Source organism: Quercus lobata, chromosome 2 (assembly GCF_001633185.2).
Source record: "Quercus lobata isolate SW786 chromosome 2, ValleyOak3.0 Primary Assembly, whole genome shotgun sequence".
Classification (NCBI taxonomy): Eukaryota; Viridiplantae; Streptophyta; class Magnoliopsida; order Fagales; family Fagaceae; genus Quercus; species Quercus lobata.
Genome location: NC_044905.1, coordinates 77,185,519 through 77,202,742, shown reverse-complemented (window position 1 = coordinate 77,202,742; position 17,224 = coordinate 77,185,519). Strand labels below are relative to the sequence as shown.

At 33.7% G+C, this 17,224-nt stretch overlaps 1 protein-coding gene and 1 pseudogene across 4 annotated transcripts; both read left to right on the top strand.

The window, feature by feature from the left end:
• Positions 1 to 644: 644 nt before the first annotated feature.
• On the top strand, positions 645 to 2,356 carry LOC115971256 (annotated as a pseudogene).
• Positions 2,357 to 7,121: 4,765 nt separating this feature from the next.
• Positions 7,122 to 10,030, top strand: LOC115976697 (G-type lectin S-receptor-like serine/threonine-protein kinase SD2-5). Of its 4 annotated transcripts, none has more exons than XM_031098146.1 (2): positions 7,122 to 7,268; positions 7,401 to 10,030. In XM_031098146.1, exon 2 carries the CDS (start codon positions 7,404 to 7,406, stop codon positions 9,885 to 9,887), a length of 2,484 nt encoding a protein of 827 aa, XP_030954006.1. In that variant the 5' UTR covers positions 7,122 to 7,268; positions 7,401 to 7,403; the 3' UTR covers positions 9,888 to 10,030. The 4 variants fall into 4 exon arrangements, with proteins under 4 accessions (XP_030954006.1, XP_030954005.1, XP_030954007.1 ...); XM_031098145.1 differs by having other exon boundaries at positions 7,122 to 7,293; XM_031098147.1 differs by lacking the exon at positions 7,122 to 7,268 and having other exon boundaries at positions 7,506 to 7,656; positions 7,776 to 10,030.
• Positions 10,031 to 17,224: the final 7,194 nt, after the last annotated feature.

Here is a 17,224-nt window from a genome sequence, read left to right as displayed (position 1 = left end):
ATAAAATAAAATAAAATAAAAAAGGAAAACATCTAAAATCCACTGGAATTGAATTGCACTCCAGTCCAGCTATGAGTGCTTCGCTTAACTGAAACGGTGACGTTCTATTAATGTCAGGCCGGGCGTGCAGCTTAAGTTGAACGAAGGCCTCTGCTCTGCTCTAAATTAGGATCCATGAAATTACATTAACTTTTCTCGTCAAGTTATTAAAGTCAACCAGAAGTTTATCATTTACAGTTTTCAGACGGTAGCAAGTCTTAAGTTATAGTACTAAAGAATCAACCAAATTTGTGACTGGCCTAAACTTAACCGACATGTGCAACATCCAGCTCTTGGATGACAAGAGTGCAACAATTTAGCAGTCTTATGATCACCTAATTAACACGCTGTTTGTTGGACAAAAATTGGTGGCAGGGCAGCAACTCACTAGTCTAGGGGGACTGTTTTCGCTCCATGTCACCAGGCAAGGGTTTTTTGCTTATATCAATTCTATTCCCCCCCACCCCCCCAAAACAAAAAAACGCTTTTTTACTTCAACAGTAAATAATATCCGTTACGTTCAATTCCTGAAGGATAGATTATATATGTTCAGCGATGTAAATTCAAGTTTGGTTATTTCATCAACAAACTTCTCAAATTGGTATATGAGACTAGGGGCTGACAATGGACACTTGAAAGTGTTTGATATTATATTGGGGGGAGGTATATGATGTTTTCAAAACTTATATTACATCCTGTGGTTTCCCTAGAGTTTGCGGCAATTATGGTATTTGTACGAACAACCAGTGTAGTTGTCCTAGACCTATAAATGCAACAAGCTCTTTTCAGCCCATCGAAGAAAGCAAACCTAAGTATTTTAAGCATGGCTGCTTCTGGATTACTCCCTTGTCTTGTGAAGCTTCCAAAACTCACATTCTTTTAGAGCTCCAGAACATCACATACTTTCCCTTTACTCAAGACCCCCCAAGTATAAATCCAGATCACCAACATATAAATTTAGATAGTTGTAAACAGGCTTGCTTAAAAGATTGTTCATGCAAAGCTACTTTTTATAATTCGAGCAAAAGTTTAGGGAATTGCTATTTACTCTCCCAAATGTTTTTACTGATGGCTATTGATCAAGATAATGCTAACCTTAAAGTATACATTAAGGTCCAAAATGTCCAAAATGTCTAAAGTTTAGATCCTCCCAGACAACAAAAAAACCATAAGAAGAATAAGCAAATAATAGTGGGATCTAGACTCTCGGATCTTTGCTTTTTATGTTTCTTTTAATTGGAATATGTGCTTTACTATTTTGGAAGAAGAAAAATGCAGATGAAGCTGAGTAGTATTATTTGGATCATGTAGTAGGGCTGCCCACAAGATATGCTTATAATGATTTGCAAGCAATAACAGAAAATTTCAATAAGAAGCTCGGTGGAGGAGGATTTGGCACAATTTTAGAAGGGACTCTACCTGACGGAACAAATGTTGCAGTGAAGCATCTTGATGATTTCAATCATATCAAAAAATCATTTTTGGCAGAGGTTGAGACAACTAGCAGCATCCATCATATCAATTAGGTGAGACTGATTGGATTTTGTGCTGAGAAATTTCATAGGCTTCTTGTTTATGTGTAGATGTCTAATGGGTCTCTAGATAGATGGGTATTTCACCAAAATCCTGAGATGTTGCTTGATTGGCAACATAGAAAGAAGATCGTCCTTGAAATTGCAAGGCGACTAACTTATTTGCATGAGGATTGCAGGTAGAAGATAGTTTACTTGGATATAAAACCACATAACATCCTCTTAGATGAGAATTTTAATGCAAAAGTCTTTGATTTTGGGTTGTCTAAACTAGTTGACCATGACCAAAGCCAAGTTGTGACAACTATGAGAGGGACTCCTGGCTATATGGCTCCAGAATGGTTGAGTTCAGTAATTATGGAAAAAGTAGATGTATATAGTCTTGGAGTAATGCTCTTGGAGATTTTGTGTGGAAGAAGAAATTTGGATTGCTCTCAACCAGAGGAAGAAATGCATCTTCTTCATCTTTTTAGGAAAAATATTGAGGAAGATCAATTGCTAGATTTGATTGACAGGTACAGTGAAGATATGCAATTACATGGAGCTGAAAAGTAGTGAATATGATAAGGGTTGCAGTGTAGTGTTTGCAAAATTATTTCACAAGGAGGCCTTCCATGTCCATGGTGGTTAAGGTCTTAGAAGGTGTTGTGAATGTTGAATCTAGCCTAGATTATTTCTTCTCGAATCCATATTCACCAAACATGAGTGCTGGTGTTGAAAACCAAGACGGGCATATTCTTCTTGTTACTCCATTATTGCCTTCAGTTCTATTAGGACCATGGTGACTTTTCACTATACCATCTATATTGCTTGACTAATGAGGTAATTTGTATTCTTTTAATAAATTCTATCACCCAATAACTAATATTAGTAGTTTGAATTTTATGGGGGATTGAATCTTGGTCATTCCTATTGCCATTTATTGGTATACCGAATTAGTGTGTGGCTCTGCTGACACTAATATGTGTTTCTTTATCTAATATTGTTGTTGTTGTTGTCTTGTAGGCTGTAGGTGACAATAAAATTTCAATTTGAGCTTGAAAACTTTGTGCTTGAGTATTTAACATTTGTACTTGCTTAAGTGAATGTGTATGGATATTCTTATTAAACTTTCTTGTATCTTTGCATTATGTGTTTTGCAAGAGTGGGGTATTTTGGTCATTTTATAGTTTTAGGGGGTGTTTTGGTCATTTTTAGGTTTCTAGATTATTTTGATCAATTTTTAGGTTTGGGGGTTATTTTGGCCATTTTTTAGGTTTCGATGGTATTTTTGTCATTTTTTAGGTTTTGGGGTTGTTTTGGTCATTTTTTAGGTTTCAGAGGGATTTTGGTCATTTTTTGGATTTCAAGGGTATTTTGGTAATTTTTAGGTTTCGGAGGTATTTTGGTAATTCTTTTGGATTTCGGGGGGTATTTTGGTCATTTTTTGGGTTTTAGGGGGTATTTTGGTAATTTTTAGGTTTTGAGGGTATTTTTGGTCATTTTAGGTTTTGAGAGGTATTTTGGCCACTTTTTGGGTTTCAGGGGTATTTTGGTCATTTTGTAAGTTTTGGGGGTTTTTTTGGTGGTCATTTTTTGGGTTTTGGTGGTATTTTGGTCATTTTTTGGATTTCGAGGGATATTTTGGTCATTTTTTGGGTTTTGGGGGTATTTTGTAGGTTTTGGGGTTATTTTGGTAATTTTTAGGTTTTAGGGGTATTTTGGTTATTTTTTAGTTTTAAGAGGTATTTTGGTCTTTTTTTAAATTTTAGGGGTATTTTGGTCATTTTTTAGGTTGAGGGGATATTTTGATAATTTTAGTGGTTTTGGGGCATTTTAGAGTTGGGTGATTTGTAGAAATGATAGTTAGATCATAATTGGGTCTAATTGGGTACTTAATTTAAACCCAATAAACATTAATTTTAATTGAGTTTAATTGGGTTAATATCCATTTAATCCAATTAATAATTGAGTGGATTTAGGTCTCATTTAAATAGATGAATTTGGGTGGACATATGAGTTTGGGTTGATTTTACCACCCCTACTTTTGGGTGATCACAGTACAAAATTCAAAAGCTATTAAAATAGATCCAATCAAACTGCAAATAGGACAGAGTTGCACATTGCCAGAGGTTGCTGAAGAGAGGACTTAAAAGTGGATGAAGCCTTAAAAACTGGTGGCCCCTTGTTAAAGAGGATGAAGCCTAGCTATTGCATGAGAAACTACTTTTCAAGGTCTTAAGTACAAGTCTTCCTTTGAATTTTCTACTGAAAGTAGTTCAACTGTGCTCCCAGGTTTGCTTTAATTTCCTAGGGGAAAATGCTTATAGAATGTTCAGGTCGGTCTTCCCACAATTTGACGGCTGGAGATGAAACCTATTTGAGAGAGAGAGAGAGAGAGTGTGTGTGTGCTGATGTGGCAATCTAGCTGTTCATTTGGGAATAACTCATTTATCTTTTTGTTGAGAGAGAGTGTGTGTGCGCTGATGTGGCAATCTAGTTATTCATTTGGGAATAACTCATTTATCTTTTTGTTGAAAATTTTGTTGAAAGTGTGCTAAAATATATTTATATTTTGAATTTTTTTTAAAAAGTGTGAAAAAGCAGGAAAAAATTGAGATTTTAAAAAACTGCACATAAAAACTAAAAGTTAAAAACTAATGCCAAACTCACCTAGTTGTCAATTTATGTGACAAGAATATTATAATATATTTTGTCTGTTAGCTATGTCCGCATTTTCTATCAATCACCTAATGGTAGAAATCATTTTGACATAATATCAAAAGGTTCTGAACCAAATTGACATATTTAAAAGTTTAGGAACTAAATTGACATATAACATAAAAGTTGAGGACCAAATAAGTAATTTACCCCGAACCATTATTAGTAAACATAACTCAAAAAATTAATAACAATTACAATAATAAAGAGATGTAAAACCATAATTTGTTATAAGTAATGCATTTTTTTTTCTTTATTTGAAATAGAAATCCTACTTTAGTCTAATCTGTATGTAAAGTTCTTTTTTAGAAACTTGAACTTCGACATTTACTCCTTTATCTTATAAGAACTTCGACATTTACTTCTTTATCTTATAAGAACTTATACTTGTAGAATGATCATCACGCCAAAAGTGCACAGTGATATAAGTAATGTATTCCAATATGATGAGAGTAGTTTGTTGTTTAAGTAACATCAACCAAATTTGCTATCATGTCTTTTTGTAACATAGTTTTGATGTAAGCATCAAACTATGAGGAATGGTTGGGGTTAAGATGATTTAATCTTGTCACTAAGAGCATTTGCACTAAAATGCAAGATAAAAAAATTTCTCAATTTTACATATCTAAGACTCAAAATCACTCACATCAGTCAAGCTAAAGATATGTAAATTTGAAAAATTGCTTTAATAATTATATAAATTTACACTAACACTATTCATTTTGCATTTAGTTTTTTTTTTCTTAACATATCCCGATGATAAAAGAAGAGAATGAATGATAGTTGTTGGATGTGATGAAAGAGAAACAATTAAAAAATCAAGAAAATTAATATTTTAATAAAATTACAATATAAAATAGATAATTTGATATGAGGTGATTTGAAAAGTGAATATATAAAATAAAAAAGGTATATTATATTAAAATAGACAAAAAATTTTGCATAAACTAATGTGAATGCTCTAAAGACCAAAACACAATAAATGAATAAATATTAAAGACAATGTTGAAACTATCTTTAAAAAAGAAGAAGAAGAAAAAAGACTAATAATACCACCAACTCGAAGAAAGAGAATGAAAATAGTGATTTATTATAAAGAAAAAGACTAATGTCAACATATCTTATTGGATTCATGCAACCAATAAATGGACTAGACTAAGTTTAATAGTCTAACCATCTATACTTTTCAAAGTCTAAGTACAAGTCTTCCTTTGAAAAGTATAAGTAAAGTAGTCTAAGTAGTTCAACCTTACTCCCAGGTTTGCTTTAATTTCCTAGGAAAATGCTTATAGAACATTCAGGTCGGTCTTGCCACAATTTGAAAGCTTGAAGATGAAACCTATTTTCAAGAGAGAGAGAGATTTTTTTACCCCTAGGGAAAAAGTATACCATGTTTCGATAATACCAACTCAGTATCTGTTTTGGTATTTCCTACCCAATAAATGATTGACACTTGTTTCAAAAAATCACATTAGACTACTCCAATAAATTAATCACAATTAATCTTCTATACTACTGGGAATATAAATTAATCATTTATTAGAGTGGCCTAATGTGGTTTTTTGAAACAGGTGCCACTTATTTATTGGGTAGAAAATACCAAAACAGATGCTGAGTTGGTATTATCGAAATACGGTATACTTTCTCATAAGCTGAGGATGAAATTGTGCTACTGGTAGGGATTTTGATCCCAAATTGAGCCTCACGTGATTGCCTGTGAGGTTCACATATAATTTTCTTTTTATTTTTTATTTTTTAGTTATGTTGATATGGTAGTCTAGGATCAATTTATTTGACAAGAAAATTGTATTTTATTTTGGCCGTTAGTTATATCAACATTTTCCATCAATTACCTAATGAAAGAAATCACACTAAAGGTGCGTAATAGTGTAAGTAATGTATTCTAATATGATGAAAGTAGTTTGTTATTTAAGTAACATTAATCAGGTTTGTTATCACATCTTTTTGTAACATAGTTGTGATGTAAGCATCAATCTATGAGGAATGGTTGGGGTTAAGATGATTAAATCTTTTCATTAGGAGCATTTGCATTAGAAAAAAAAAAAACCTTCAATTTTACACATCTATGACTCAAAATCACTCACATCAGTCGAGTTAAAGATGAGTAGGGGTGTCAAATGGGTGGGCATAATTAGGTTGAGTATATAAAGTTCATTTACCTATTAAAATTCATTTAACTAATTACTTCTAACCAAATTCAACACAATCCAATTATTATAGATAAATCCTAATCCACCCAATTATCCAATTATCAAAATTACCAAAATGCCACTAAAGTGAAAATGACCAAAGCACTCTAAAATCTTCAAAAATGACCAAAACAAATTATGTAACAAGTTGTTAACGACAAATTAAAAAAAATATGATGTTAATAGTAATTCCAAATAAAAACTAATAATAATTTGTTAAATATTATAAAATTATTATGAAATTATAGTATGTACTGTATAATAAAATATCATAATATTTTCATAAGTTTTTATTTTTAACTATGCTCAGTCCAGCTTAATATTTCATTAATAAATTTAATTTTCTTTTGACGTTCACACCACAGCTATTGTGATATATTTTATTTTTAATTTATTGTGGACTAGTATAATTGTAATTTAAAAAAAAAAAACAAAAAACAAAAAATCCCACCAAACCCTCTTCCCTCTTTTTTTTCTTCTTTTCATTCTTTTTTTTTTTTTTTTTTTTTCCGTCTTTTTTCTCATCCACCCGTTTCTTCCTAATCTCATAAAATATCTTCTCTTTCCCTTTTCTTTCCTCCACCCATTCTTCTGTGGCATTCTATATATTAATATCACCATATCAGTCGTACTGCTTAAGTTGAACGAAGCCGTATGTATGCTCTAAATTAAAATCCTGCTTCTGCTGCTTGTCGACATGTAGGTCAACCAAACAACTTTCCTCGTCAAGACGTTAAAGCGAGGCAACCAGGGAAGGGTCCAGGAAATTACATAAACTATTCTCGACGTACGGTCCAGTCCTTAAAATACAGGTTTTAAGCGGAACTGAAGGAATTCTATAGTTATACCAAAGAATAATAGAATCTCTCTTTCCACTAGACCTTTCTTGATTCTAATACTACTCTGTTTTACTTTACAGACAATGTGTATAAGCTGGGTTGTTCTTCTTTGCCTTGTTCTTTTTCTAACACATTCTTGTCCAGCCCTAGTCACAGCCTTGCCAGCTCCCAGATATCTGACTCCAAACGCTTCTACTTCATGGACTAACAGTCTTTCCGCCCCTGATTCTGTGAAATTCGACGATGGATCATTTGCGAGAATCATACTTGTAAGTGGATCCTCCGATGAAGTTTACGGTGCTTGTGGTTGTGGCTTCTACTGTGAACAAACGCCGTGTAACACTCATCTCTTTGCCATTTTCTCTCTTTCTTACCAATCTGACCAAATTTCGAAATCTGATAGTCCAAAAGTATTGTGGTCTGCTAACCCAAGCATTAATGCAACGACTTTGCAGCTTACTTCAAAAAAAGGTTTGGTGTTAAAAGATGCTAATGGAATTACAGTGTGGTCAACAAACATCGGCAGCAAATCTGTGACTGGCCTAAACTTAACCGACATGTGCAACCTCCAGCTCTTGGATGACAAGAGTGCAACAATTTGGCAGTCTTATGATCACCCAGTTAACACGCTGTTTGTTGGGCAAAAATTGGTGGCAGGGCAGCAACTCACTAGTCTAGGAGGATTGTTTTCGCTCCATGTCACCAGGCAAGGGTTTTTTGCTTATATCAATTCTATTCCCCCCCAACGCTATTATACTTTAGCAGTAAATAATATCCGCTATGTTCAATTCCTGAAGGATAGATTATATATATTCAGCGATGTAAGTTCAAGTTTGGTTATTCCATCAACAAACTTCTCAACTCGGTATATGAGACTAGGGGCTGACAATGGACACTTGAAAGTGTTTGATATACATTGGGGGGAGGTATATGATGTTTTCAAAACTAATATTACATCCTGTGGTTTCCCTAGAGTTTGCGGCCATTATGGTATTTGTACAGACGGCCAGTGTACTTGTCCTAGACCTATAAATGCAACAAGATATTTTCAGCCCATCGAAGAAAGCCAACCTGACCGTGGCTGCTCCCTGAGTACTCCCTTGTCTTGTGATGCTTCCAAAAATCACATTCTTTTGGAGCTCCACAACATCACGTACTTTCCCTTTACTCAAGACCCCCCAAGTATAAATCCCGACCTCCAACATGTAAATTTAGATAGTTGTAAACAGGCTTGCTTAAAAAATTGTTCATGCAAAGCTGCTTTTTATAATTCGAGCAAAAGTTTAGGGAATTGCTATTTACTCTCCCAAATTTTTTCACTGATGTCCATTGATCAAGATAATACTCACCTTAAAGTATACATTAAAGTCCAAAATGTTCAAAATGTCTCAAGTTCAGATCTTCCTAGGCAACAAAAAAACCATAAAAAGGATAAGCAAATAATAGTGGGATCTAGCCTCGGATCTTTGCTTGTTATGTTTCTTTTAATTGGAATCTTTGCTTTACTATTTCGGAAGAAGAAAAATGCAAATGAAACCGAGGAGTATTATTTGGATCATGTACCAGGGTTGCCCACAAGATATGCTTATGATGATTTGCAAGCAATAACAGAAAATTTCAATAAGGAGCTCGGTGGGGGAGGATTTGGCACAGTTTTCGAAGGAACTCTACCTGACGGCACAAAAGTTGCAGTGAAGTGTCTTGATGGTTTCAGACAAATCAAGAAATCGTTTTTGGCAGAAGTTGAGACAATTGGCAGCATCCATCATATCAATTTGGTGAGACTAATTGGATTTTGTGCTGAGAAAAATCATAGGCTTCTTGTTTACGAGTACATGTCTAATGGGTCCCTAGATAGATGGGTATTTCACAAAAATCCTGAGATGTTGCTTGATTGGCAGCATAGAAAGAAGATCGTCCTTGAAATTGCAAGGGGACTAACTTATTTGCATGAGGATTGCAGGCAGAAGATAGTTCACTTGGATATAAAACCACATAACATCCTCTTAGACGAGAATTTTAATACAAAAGTCTCTGATTTTGGGTTGTCTAAACTAGTTGACCATGACCAAAGCCAAGTTGTGACAACTATGAGAGGGACTCCTGGTTATATGGCTCCAGAATGGTTGAGTTCAGTAATTACAGAAAAAGTAGATGTATATAGCTTTGGAGTAGTGCTCTTGGAGATTTTGTGTGGAAGGAGAAATTTGGATCGCTCTCAGCCAGAGGAAGAAATGCATCTACTTAATCTTTTCAGGAAAAATATTGAGGAGGATCGGTTGCTAGATTTGGTTGATAAGTACAGTGAAGATATGCAATTACATGGAGCTGAAGTTGTGAATATGATGAAGGTTGCAGCATGGTGTTTGCAAAATGATTTCACAAGGAGACCTTCCATGTCCATGGTGGTTAAGGTCTTAGAGGGTGCTGTGAATATTGTATCTGACTTAGATTATTTCTTCTCAAATCCATCTTTACCAAACATGAGAGGTGGAGTTCAAAACCAAGAAGTACATGTTGTTACTGCTACTCAATTACTGCCTTCAGTTCTATCAGGACCACGGTGACTTTTCATTGTATTATCTTTATTGCTTGATTAATGAGGTAATTTTCATTGTTTTAATAAACTCTATCATCCAATAACTAATATTAGTAGTTCGAATTTGATGGGGGTTTGAATCTTGGTCATTCCTGTGGCCATTTATTGGTACTAGCATGGCTCCTCTGTTAGTAATATACATTTTTTTTTATTTAATATTTTTGTTGTCTCTATATATGTGCATTTTCGTGAGAAAGAAAGAATTATATACTTCCAAGATAAAGAGCATCACTAAGGAATATGTCAACCTTAGCAGCTACAGTGGCTATTGACAATGGCTTGAGAGAGAACTATATTCCTCTCAAATGGGTAATGGTTAATGCACTTACTATACCCAATTTATTTTTTGAACTGAAATGTGTGTATGACGTGCAAATTATTATTGCCTTTCCCCATAGAACTGTATAAAACACCATTGATATTATTATTGCTCCAACAACATTGCAACATTAGGAAGAAAAAAAAAAAGACAAAGTGAACTACTAAGAACCAAATAAAATCCAGTCATGGAAAATAGCATCTGCTTCTTTGAATGTATTTTAATATTGAACTCCCAAAGGTGGGAAAATTAATGTCCGTGTGTGAGGGAGAGAATACTATACCTCCCAATATAGAGAGCATCACCAAGGAATATAACTCCTATAGCAGCTGCTATGGCAATTGACAGTAGCCTGAAGATTGATATGCAGAGGTCCCTTCAAATGTAGAAAATGTTGCTGAAGGCTGAATCAAATCCCTGATCAGAAGTTACCAAAAGCCTTCTTTGTCATGGTAGTCCATTAGTTTCATACCAAGGATACAATGGCCATTAATGCTATATCAGCCCTTAGTCTCCAACCACTTAAGTTCATGTCTAGCATTAAAGATACTGGTTCAGATACAACTGTAGCACACAAGTTGCATACGAACACCACAATTAGACGTGATGGCTATATTCTCATAACTTGAGTCTGTAAATTACTATGAACAAGTAGAAGTTACTCAACCGCAAGTAGAAGGCCACCTATGACCCAATTCAACAGTGATGAGCTTAGAGAAAAATGAACTGAAAGGGATCGTGATTGAGACGTGGTCTATATATATATATATATATATATATATATATGATTGCAGGGCCTTCATAGAGAACCACTGCCATTGCACCAATATTGATACTACGGTGCCCATGATTTAGCCTGAGTACTTATTACTTAAGCTTCTTATTAAAGAAAGTTTTTTCATCTAATAATCACTCATCATATTAACAGACTGTAAATTTTTTTATAAAATAATTTGTACCTCTATCATTATTCTTACAATATTAAAATAAGAGGGAAAAGAATAAAAGAAATATATTCCTTTTTTTCTATAAAAAAAGAAAAAGAAAAAAGAAATACATTCCTTTAAAAACTATCACTCTCTCTCATCCTTCCAATGGCACCCTCGCAATTTAATGAAAACCCCAAACCTTCCTTCCACCCTAAATCAAAAATAAAAAATCGGCCTTAGGCCAGCCTGTCAGCAACCCAAACATATCTCAAAACAAACCCTTCGTTAACCACAGTCAACTAACCCAAGTTAAAAAAAAAATCCGGATATAAAATCCAAAGCCTCTCATCTTTGATCTTCCTTTTTCTTTTGATAATCTCTGTGAGTTAAGCTCTTTATTTTTGTATCTGTGAAAATGAGAGAGTGCATTTCAATGAAAATCTAAAGTTAAGTTATTATATAGTATTCTACAAGTAGAATTGGATCAAAATGTAATTATAATACAAGAACGCATTATTATAATTGGAATGTGAAACAAAGTTGTAAAATGAAGGCAAGAAGTGGTTAGAGATAGATTACCCTTTGGTAATATGCCAGCCCCCAGACAATTAGAGATAGATTACCCTTTGTGCACTCTACTGCAACCATAGCTGAAAATAGCAGAACACCGTTGTAACAACAGTTGTCTGCCATATCTCTCTCTCTCAATGATTGCTATTACGCCTATGTAGGATCACTAGTTTGCTTATAGTCTTTGGAGGCAAAAGGATCTCTTTATGAATAAATAAATATATATAACACAAGTCAACAACCACACCTTAGTCCTAAGATTTGGTTGGGATGGACTAAGATTCTTGACAGGTTAGTCAATTTTTACCGAGTGTTATTTTTTTTTCTTGATATGTATATTTCCTTTATCGCTTTTGCTTGTGGTAAAAGGTCGCAAGGTCGCATGTGACACTTTTTGACCGGTTGGTTAGAGTCAGTTTATTTGATTAATAAAATTTACTTAAAATTTGGGTTTCTATTTTTGTAAAATAGAGTAATTTTAGGATCATAAATTATTCTACAATTTTTTTATCACAATTCTGATTTAATAGATTGTGAGTGGTTAATTATCACTTATGAATGGACCTACCATTTTTTCTTCATCAAATCTACTTTACCACATTATAGTTGTGGTAAGAAATTGTGAAAATTTTTGTGGTACTATATTTTTTCTATAAAGTATTACTTTTTCCTCACGGAACTTTGGACAGTGGGGGGTTACACACCATTGAAAATGCATATCTAAAGATGAAATTGTAAAAGCAATGAGATAATTTTGTGGATTTTGGGGTTTGCTAAGGGTGAAGCAAGAACTTCTAGTGAGGAGGGCTGATGTATAAAAAAAAGAATCCATTTATTATTATCAAACTATCAAGAAATGAAAAGAGACAAAATAACGATTTTTAATACAGTGGAATGCAATTATTTATATAAAAAAAAGAAACTTGAAATTCTTCTAAATCTCAAAATTTATCTTGTGAACTTTACTAAATGTTGTAGTAAATTATTATTGCTAAGTAAAACATGAAAATAAAAAATCTAAAGTTAAAATAATAAAAAAATCATGTGAGAACAAATCACAAGTAGACAAACAAAAAGATTTTAAACTAAAATACTAATTTGTTACTAAGATTAATTATTATTTGTATAATATCGTAACAATGCTCTTTTATCTCTCTTTGAATATATATATATATATATATATATATATTTTGTAAACAAAACCAACCCATCTAAACAAAACCCAAAGCATAATCCCCAAAATAACCCAACGGAGAAAAAGATGAAACTTACTCTTCACAGGACCCAACCCATTTGGGCTTTTTTCGGTTTTAAGGGGCAAGATATTCCGGTGGGGGGCCTAGTCTATTAGCGCCCCAAGCCCAAAAATGGGTCCGTCTGTACTTCTATTTTATATAGCGAGTAGCCAGTTCATATAGTTTTTTGGGTTGTACACTTGTACTGTTTGGAAAAGATAAGGTCCAGCCACATTCATCTTTGGTTTTCCAGTGTATAACGTTTTTTTTTTTTTTATAATTATTTATTTATTTAATATAAATCTTTCAATTCGAGTCGGGTGTAATTATTTCTGATCAAGGGTCATGCATTTTTTTTTTTTGGAGAGTTTTAACCTATGGCGTCCGCTCTTAATGATAACTCTTTATCATCAGATCAAGACACCAATCAGTTTTTGGTGTAGGCAGAGATTGAACCCCAAATCTTTTATACAACTATTAGAGATTGTACCAGTTGAGCTAACTGGAACCCACGGTCATGCATATTTCTTAAACCATGATAGTGTTGTACATGGACTGCTACAAGTTTAAACATTACCTATACGGACTAGTGGAAATAAGTTCAATTGGCACCCAGTTCTGTTGGTAACCTTCAACTCGGGGGTTCTATCCCCCGTAATTACCCAGCAAAAAAAAAAAAAAAAAAAAACTAATCCAAAATTAGGAAAATGTCATTTTTAAAGTTATAGTTTCCAGAAAATAATGTCATGTTCTTCTATGCAAGAGTGGGGTCTTTTGGGAGTGTTATACGATTCCAAGCTACGAACGTTGTCACTTGTCAGCAACCATGACTTTCTTCTTGGCTTCCCCCCCCCCCCCCCCAACACCACGTTAGAGCATTGTTATTGGTGTGTTAAAAATTTATATTACTATTTTTAACATCACTAACCACAAAATTGAGTTCCATTGGTAGAGTCAAAGCAAAAAATTATGACTTCTTAACCCCCCCCCCCCAACACACGTTAGAGCATTGTTATTGGTGTGCTAAAAGTTATATTGTTATTTTTACATCACTAACTACAAAATTGGGTTCCATTGGTAGAGTCAAAGCAAAATATTATAACTTCTTAGTTATCGTGCACAACCATGCTTCCCCCACCCTCCCCCCCCCCCCACAACATGTTAGAGCATTGTTATTGGTGTTGTTAAAAAATATATTACTAGTTTTAACATCACTAACCACAAAAATTGGTTCCATTGATAGAGTCAAAGCAAAAATTATGATTTTTTTAGTTACCAATGCATAACCATGACTTTCCCTTGGCTTCCCCCCCCCCCCCCCCAACACATTAGAGCATTTTTTTTAGTGTTCTAAAAAATTATATTGCTATTTTTAACATCACTACCTACAAAATTAGGTTCCATTGGTAGAGTCAAAGCAAAAAATATTAACTTCTTAATTATACACGTTAGAGCATTGTTATTGGTGTGCTAAAAAATTATATTGCTTTTTTAAACATCACTAACCACAAAATTGGGTTCTATTGATAAAATCAAAGCAAAAAATTATGACTTCTTGGTTATCGTGTACAACCATTTTTAACGTTACAATATAGCTCAAAGGTTAAAAAAATAAAAATAAAAAGTTTATTATTTCTCTCTCTTACTTTTCCTTGCTCTTTCTTCTCCAACTTTTTCTTTTTTCTTTCTTTCTCTGTTCTGTCTGTTTGACTATCTCCTCCTCTCTTCACCTCTTTTCTTTTATTCTTTCGTCTTTATTGCTTCACCTCTCTTTCTCCCATTTTTTTTTTTCTTCACCGTTCAGTGCACAGCCATCTTTGACTGTGCACGGTAGCTTAAAGATTAAAAAAAATTAAAAATTAAAAGTTTATTATTTCTCTCCCTTACTTTTCCCTCTCTCTTTCTTCTCCCACTTTTTTCTTTCTTTCTCTGTTCTGTTTGTTTGACTGTTTCCTCCTATCTTCACCTCTTTTCTTTTTTTCTTTTTTCTTTTTTCTTTATTGCTTCACCTCTCTTTCTCCCTTTCTTTTTTTCTTCTTCACTGTTCTTTCTTCTCTGTGGTTGTGGTTTTTGTCAGTTTGGTTGGGGGTTTGGTGGGGTGATTGATTTTGGGTGTGGGTTTTTTTGAATATGGTGGTTGATCGGATTTTGGCCGTGGGTTTGTGTCATTGATTGGATTGTGTGGTGGTTTTTGGCAGTGGGTTGTACATGGTGGCAGTCGATGGTTAGTTGGGCGTGTCGTGAAATGATAAGTTAAAATAGATGAATTGATTTTTGGCGAAAAATACATTTTGGTCCTTACATTTTCAGTCGATTTCCGTTTTAGTCCCTAAGTTTTTTTTTACCGCTTTTAGTCCCTCACCTGAAAAATGGTTCCATTTTAGTTCCTACCGTTACATCATAAACGGATATTGCTGATGTGGCAAACGGCATGCACTGTTGGCCTGACGTGGTCATTAAAATAATAATAAAAAATGTCACGTCAGCATTTAAATTAAAAAAATTAATTTATTAATTTTAACTAAATAAAAAAAATTAAAAACATAATTAAAAACTAAAAATCATATGAACTAAGATCTAAGTGTGTCTTGAACAAGAACACCAAGAACACAAACTCAAATCCAAGAACACAAACTCAGAAATTTAAAAAAAAAAAAAAAAAAACCATCAAAGCATTAGTTCAAACCCAGATCTCCGTCGATCCAAACCTACGCACACATCACAGCACACAAGCTCAAATCTAAGAACACAAATCCAGAAATTAAAAAAATTAAAAAATAAAAAAAAAAACCATCAAAGCATTAGTTCAAACCCACTCCGATCTCTGCCGATCCAAACCCACGCACACATCACAGCACACACCCAGTTTCGGTCACGCCCAGATCAACCTAGAAACCCACCGATCCAAACCCACGCACACATCACAGCACACACCCAGCTCCAGTCACGCTCAGATCAACCCAGAAATCCACCACCCAACAAATACCAAATCAGAACAATCACTTACCCAAACCACAACTTACAGATTTGTTTTCCGTTTCACTCAATGGAGATATCTCACAATCCACACTGATCTAAGCTCCATGCCGATCTAAGAGTGAGGACCGTTTGGTTCTCCACAAAAAAAATAAAATAAATAAATAAAATAAAAATCTAAGCTCCGATCTGAGAATGAGGAAGGATAGAGAGACTGAGATCTACGGATTCGACGATCCAAACCCAGAAATTGATGCGTTAGCTATGAGTTCAAAAGGGTTTTTTAGTTTGGGTTTTTGAGAGATGAGTGTTAGGGGAGATGGTTTTTGGGGACTTACGTTTTTGAGAGATGAGTGTTAGGGGAGATGAGTGTTAGGGGAGATGGTTTTGTATTCGGGGAAGGAGAGTTTTTTTATTATCCGGTTCTAGTTTTAGTTAATAGAAGAAGTGTCAGGTGGATAAATAGTGAAAAATATCTTCTTCTTATTTTTGTTTGTTTTTTAAATTTCTGGGTTTGTGTTCTTGAATTTGAGTTTGTGTTCTTGGTGTTCTTGTTCAAGACACACTTAGATCTTAGTTCATATGATTTTTAGTTTTTAATTCTGTTTTTAATTTTTTTTATTTAGTTAAAATTAATAAATTAATTTTTTTAATTTAAATGCTGATGTGACATTTTTTATTATTATTTTAATGACCACGTCAGGCCAACAGTGCATGCCGTTTGCCACATCAGCAATATCCGTTTATGATGTAACGGTAGGGACTAAAATGGAACCGTTTTTCAGGAGAGGGACTAAAAGCGGTAAAAAAAAAAACTTAGGGACTAAAACGGGAATCGACTGAAAATGTAGGGACCAAAATGTGTTTTTCGCCTTGATTTTTTGTAATGTCGAAAAAGTTAAAATTTTGTTTCGACTGATATGGATGCTTTTACTGTATAAAAATTCAAAAGCAATTGCAATAGCTAATGCTCTTGGATGACAAGAGTGCAAAAGTTAATGCAAAATAATTAAGAACATTTGCATATGAAAATGCAAAATAAAAAAATTCCTCATTTTTATACATTCAAGTCTCAAAATCACTCACATTAGTCAAGATAAAGATTTGTAAATTTGTAAAATTTCTATGTAACCGTGTAAATTTTCACTAACACTATTTATTTTGCGTTTAGTTTTTATTTTTTTATTTACATATCTTGAGAATGAAAGAAGAGAATAGATTGTGGTTGTTATATGTTATAAAAGAGAAACAATTAAAATAATTTTAAAAAAAGTTA